This window comes from Quercus robur, chromosome 1 (genome assembly GCF_932294415.1).
Source record: "Quercus robur chromosome 1, dhQueRobu3.1, whole genome shotgun sequence".
Lineage (NCBI taxonomy): Eukaryota > Viridiplantae > Streptophyta > Magnoliopsida > Fagales > Fagaceae > Quercus > Quercus robur.
This window is the reverse complement of record NC_065534.1, coordinates 31,716,815-31,722,824: the sequence shown is the minus strand read 5'-3', so window position 1 is coordinate 31,722,824 and position 6,010 is coordinate 31,716,815. Positions and strand designations below refer to the sequence as shown.

The following is a 6,010-nucleotide window of genomic DNA, read 5'->3' as shown; positions in this document are numbered from 1 at the left end:
GTGCCCGTGAAATTGCGCCTTGTTTCGCAATCTCTTATAATCTCCATTTTGTGGGTCATTGTCCTCTCCACGCTCCATTGTTTCTCAATTCTTTTGCTCGTTGATTCCGATGGCTCTACAGATCAATGACGAAGCCTCCTCTTCTTTCACTCGCGGATTCATCTATGATGTTTTTTTGAGTTTTAGAGGTGAAGATACCCGTTATAATTTCACGCTTGATTTATATCAAGCTCTGTGTGATAAGGGTTTTAACACCTTTATTGATAATAATCTTGAGAGAGGAGAAGAACTTTCAACCGAACTTCTGAAGGCCATTGAATTGTCTATGATTTCGATTGTTGTATTGTCTGAAAATTATGCATCTTCCAGTTGGTGCCTGAATGAACTTGTTCAGATTCTTGAGTGTAGGAATAAGGGACAGGTGGTTCTACCTTTATTTTACAAAGTGGATCCGTCAGAAATATGTAAAAGAGAGGGAAATTACGGGGTAGCACTAGCTAAACATGAAGAAAAAACCAAGGACATGGAGAAGGTTCAGAGGTGGAGGGTAGCTTTAACCAAAACAGCTAATTTGTCCGGCTTGTGTTTCAAGGATGGGTATGTATCTATCGATACTCTTGTGTGCTTCTATAATAGAAAATTATTCAATACTCTCCTATCATATAAATATTAAATACTAACTCTCATGAATTTAATTGGTAGAATCTGCTATTATATATAATCTGGAATACTGAATAATTACTCGTTGTAATCTTTTAATGATTTAGTTATGACCACTAAATGTCAGATTATGAAAATATTTTTTTTATAGAGCCTCTTGCCATCTTCTACTAATTTAGTCTGTGTTTGTCAACCAATTATTGCTTAAATTATCCATGGTTTGCGGGTCTCACATTATTTTTTTGCCTCAGCTTTATTTCAAATAAGCTAGCTTTTACCTTTTTGTCTTATGCAAATAAGCTATCAAAAATAATCAATTTCCAAATGGACATTTAAGTTAGTTAAAATATAAAAGTCAATGGTAGAAATAGAAAATTTTCTGATAATGTTATGGATCATGACTGCTCTTGTTTGCTTTTATGAGTTATAAATTGTTAATGTTTTTGTTATCACCACTAAATGCCAAGTTATAAACTCAATTCTTTTTCATTTTTCTTTATCCATATCTTCTAGTACCAAGGTAGTTAAGCTATGTACAAAGGTAAATATAAGTTCTTTTTTTTTTTCTTTTTTTTAGTGGATAATTTGATAGTTAAAATCGGGGGGTTTGATTTGTGCATGTTATGGACATACCAAGAGATGCCAATCAATTGAGCTATGAGGCTCTTGGAAATAACTTTTAGAAGACTCTTTCATAAATTTCTTGATCTCATTTTGTTCAAGTTTCAAATATGGGTTTTGAATAAGTTTGTTTCCTCTCCCAAAGGGAGTCTCCATACAACTATTTGTTGAAGGCCTAAAACTAAATTAAAAAGGAATGTGCTTAAATTAATGATAGTTTTCATCTCTTTGAATTACATGCCTCTTACTTTAGTTAATAATATGCCAGTTGTAATGCACAAAATTGGATTTTTTTAATTTAGTTCATCTTTAGATCTATATTTTCAGCTAGTCTAATTCATTATATGCTTCTTATGCATTTGTGCTTGGCAGCTGCATTGAATCTGAATTTCAATTTATCCAAAGAATTATTAAAGAGATATCAAGCACCAAATTGGATCACACACAATTATTTGTTGCTAAACACCCGGTTGGAATAGATTCTCGTGCGGAGGCTATAGAATTGCTTTTAGATACAAAGTCAAATGATGTTCGCATAGTAGGGATTTATGGCCTTGGAGGAGTAGGTAAGACTACAATTGCAAAAGCTGTTTATAACAGAATTTTTTATCGTTTTGAACGGAGTTACTTTCTAGAGAATGTTAGAGAACAATTGGGGACAAATGATGGCATAATCAAAGTGCAAAAGAAACTTCTTTCTAAGATCATAGGAGACAAAAATTTGAAAAAGGTGAGTAACATAGCTGAAGGAATCAAACTAATAATGGATATGCTTTGTCATATAAGGATTCTTTTAATTCTTGATGATGTGGATGAATTGAGTGAGATAGAAAATTTGCTTGGAAAATGTAATTGGTTAGCTTCAGGAAGTAGAGTCATTATAACAACAAGAGACAAACAAGTGCTAACCACTCTTGGAAAAGAGCTTCTGATTTATGAGGTTAAGAAATTGAATCAATGTGAAGCTTGTGAACTTCTCAGTCTGCACGCCTTCCAACTAAATAAACCTAAGGAAGACTATTCAAAAATTGTAGAGCAAATTATACATTATGCCAATGGCCTTCCATTAGCTCTAAAAATAATAGGTTCTGATTTGTGTGGAAAAAGTATATGTGAATGGGAGAGTGCATTAGAAAAGTATAAAAGCATTTCTCACAAAAAGATTCTAGAAAAGCTCAAAATAAGTTATGATGCACTGGAAAAAATTGAAAAGGATATTTTTCTCAATATTGCTTGTTTCTTCAAGGGATTCCACAAGGATTATGTTGTAAATATATTAGACTCTTGCAATTTATATCCAAATTATGGTATTCGAAAACTCGTTGATAAGTGCCTCATAACTGTTGATGAATTTGGCAAGTTGTTGATGCATGACTTGCTACAACAAATGGGTAGAGAAATCATTCAACAAGAATTAGAAGAACCCAGAAATCGAAGCAGAATATGGTGTTATAAGGATGCTTATGAAGTACTAACTAGAAATATGGTACAAGTTCTTTCACCTTACTCTTCCTTTTTCCTAATTATGTTTTGTTTAAAATTTCAAAATTGTTATACTTTTGGAAATTATAATATGAAGCTTAATTCACTTTATACTTTGTTCAACTAGGGGTCTAATAAAATTCAAGGTATAATGTTGTACTCACCTGAACTAGTAACAATGACACTACAAAATGAGCCTTTCAAAATGATGGAAAATCTTAAATTTCTGTTAGTTCGCAATGTACGCATTTGTGAAGAATTTGAATATCTACCTAGTGGGCTAAGGTTGCTTGAATGGCCAGAATATCCTTTTTCCTTGCCATCCAAATATGATCCCCAACAACTTGTTGCACTCAATGTACCACGAAGTCGCATTAGATTGAAAATATTCAAGCAGGTATGATTATTAGTATTTATGAATTGTAATATCTTTAAATTTTACTTGAGTGTTGGTTAAAAATAATTTTTAATTTTTTTACTTCTACAGGGAATCCAATTAAAAAATTTAAAACATATCAATCTCAACAAGTGTGAATCTATTACGAAACTACCTGAGTTGTGTGCCCCAAACCTAGAAACATTGGACCTTTCTCTTTGTAAAAATTTAGTTACAATTCATGAGTCCTTTGGATTTCTTGATAAGCTCCAAGCATGGAATCTTGACCGCTGTGCAAAACTTCAAAATCTTCCAAACAGCCTTAGGCTGAAATCCCTTAAAGAATTTTTTCTTACAGACTGCTCAAGCCTAGAGAAGTTCCCCGATATTCATCTAGAAATGAAATGCTTAGAGAATTTAGATTTAAGTGGGAGTGGTATTCTAGAGTTGCCTTCATCAATAGGTTATCTCACTGGACTTAGGAGTTTAGACTTAGAATATTGCCACAACCTTAGGAATGTTCCTGATAGTATCTATAAATTGCAATTGCTTGAGGGCTTGTATATTCCCACTGCCAAATTGAGACCGGTGTGCAGTTCTTTTGATGGCTTTTCTGGATACGGGTTTTTGAGGTTGGATTGCCTTGATTTCAGGCGTTCTAAAAACATAGTTGAATTAGATCTTTTGATAAAGTTCGATTACTTCCCTGCATTGAAACACCTATTTCTATCTGGGACAAATATTGTTAGCATCCCTGAAAGCATTAGCAAATTTACTACATTAGAGATCCTTGAAATAAATAATTGCATGCAGCTTCGGGAAATTCCGAGACTTCCGCAATCTATAAGATTCGTCAATGCAAAGGGCTGCCTGTCATTGGATCAACAATCATCAAGCAGATTATTGAATCAGGTCTCTCTCTTTTTAAGTTATAAAGAAACAACTTTTGTTACTTTCTTCCCTAAATCAAAATTTTGAATTTGTTAATTGCATGCAGATTGGAGAAATTTTAGGAACTAAACCAAATAAAGAATGTGAAGGAGAAAGAAGCGAAATATTAATGGATCCACAGACATTAATTAAATTATCGATCTCTAATGATGAGGGCTTTGGATTTGAAAATGATGACGACCATCGTAGTTTTATACTGCCAGGAACTGAAATTCCAAAGTGGTTCAACTCCAACCATCAAGGGGTTGGAAATTCCATATCATTCTATGTTGGTCACAAATTTCCAAATAATTTTGCTGTCTGTTTTGCTGTTGGACTAGTCCCACATTCATCCCCACATGCTTGTAATGTTTACCTCTCCATCAATGGTTATAAAAAAATTTGCATTGGTTTAATTTGGATGCTAGATGAAGTTTCTGGTCATCTGTGGTTATGTTCTAGAACACATCACAAATTGCAGAAGCAATTGAATGAATCAAATCCATCTGAACAGAATTATGCTGAGGTTATATATGAAGTGAACAATACTTTTGAGCCAAGAAGTTGGGGGTTCCATGTAGAATGTATCTGTTGTCCTCAAAACTCCAATATTTCTTACTTGCCACTTCTAAGTGCTAGGCATAGTTGTGGGTCTTCCTCCATTCCAGGCAACACTGAACTGCCACCTTTGCCACTGGTTTCCTCCACTTCTTATGGTTCAAATTTAGATCACGGAGCTTTCAACAATGTTGAAGATTCTAAGCGTGCTGAAATTCGACTCAAGCCTAGCAGAAAGCCAAGCTCTAGACTCTAGAGACAGAGCTCTCTTCCAACCCCGTCCATGTGGTAAGATTGGGCTAAAGACGAAGCTTCTCTTACCACTAGCTATCTTCATCATCTTTATTTATTTTCTAAACAATGGAAACAACATATAATGGGGAATATCAGTCTTCTTTGTTATGGTCCACGAAGACAAATGGCACCAATCTTTGCAATATGATGTGGGGCTTCCAATGGATACCACAAATGGGTCCAGATTAGGCTTGGGTTGGCCAGATTTGGGATTTACTGATGGATTTGATCAAGGTTCATCTTCAAAGGCCCCTACCTTTCAAAATTTTTTTTTTTTTTTTTTTTGATGATTCCAACACCAATCTGTATCCACCATCAATGAAAATGAGAACATCTTGATCGAACTTCAAAGAAATAAGCTTCCATCTGAAAACTCGATGCCAAGGTATGCCTCCTTCTTTAGTTGCATTGTTGGATTCACATCTTTGGGTGCCTTTTTCAGTTGCTTCTTCTCACCCATTCTTTCTCTAAATTTAAGGCTCATTCATAGGATTGTCGCTCAAGTTTTTATTGTGTTACAAGTAAATAATAGGGAATTCAAGCTACTAGGCTTTGTAATTATTATATATAAATTAACTATTTAATACAGTTGACCTGGTTTTCATTTTAATGCATATCAATAACCTTTACAGCTACCTCTGCAGCTGACAGTAAGGTCCCATTTCTTTCTTTCTTGATTTTTGTGTTTGGGTTTTGTACCATATCCTTAGATATTTAAAATTTTCTTTTGTTTTTCATGTCCATTTTTTGTTTATTTGGCAAATAATGTTGTGGAATTTATGATGGTTTTACTTATCCAAAAAAAAGAAAAAGAATTTATGATGTTTTTTAATTATACATTTGTGATTTATGCTAAATGTGAGTATTCTCACTTTTTGACACGGGAAAAAAAAAATTTGAGAATTCAACTTGAATGAAGATTTAGGATGATATTGAGATTATATATTGAAGTTGGGTGAGCTGTATGTCAACTTATTGATGTAGACTGGATACGATTTCATCTCTTATTTGCAATCTTCAGGTTTTGATATAGGATTGTGGATTGAAGGTATATATATATATATATATATAGTATCACTGTATTCTCTT

General features: G+C 33.7%; 1 protein-coding gene across 1 annotated transcript; it reads left to right on the top strand.

Annotated features, from left to right (window-relative positions):
* The first annotated feature begins 489 nt into the window (after positions 1 to 489).
* LOC126730194 (disease resistance protein RUN1-like) lies at positions 490 to 5,307 on the top strand. The gene is made up of 5 exons (XM_050434954.1): positions 490 to 597; positions 1,654 to 2,767; positions 2,891 to 3,160; positions 3,251 to 4,051; positions 4,137 to 5,307. The coding sequence occupies exons 1-5, from the start codon at positions 524 to 526 to the stop codon at positions 4,881 to 4,883; spliced, it is 3,006 nt and encodes a 1,001-aa protein (XP_050290911.1). The 5' UTR covers positions 490 to 523; the 3' UTR covers positions 4,884 to 5,307.
* The last annotated feature ends 703 nt before the right edge of the window (positions 5,308 to 6,010 follow it).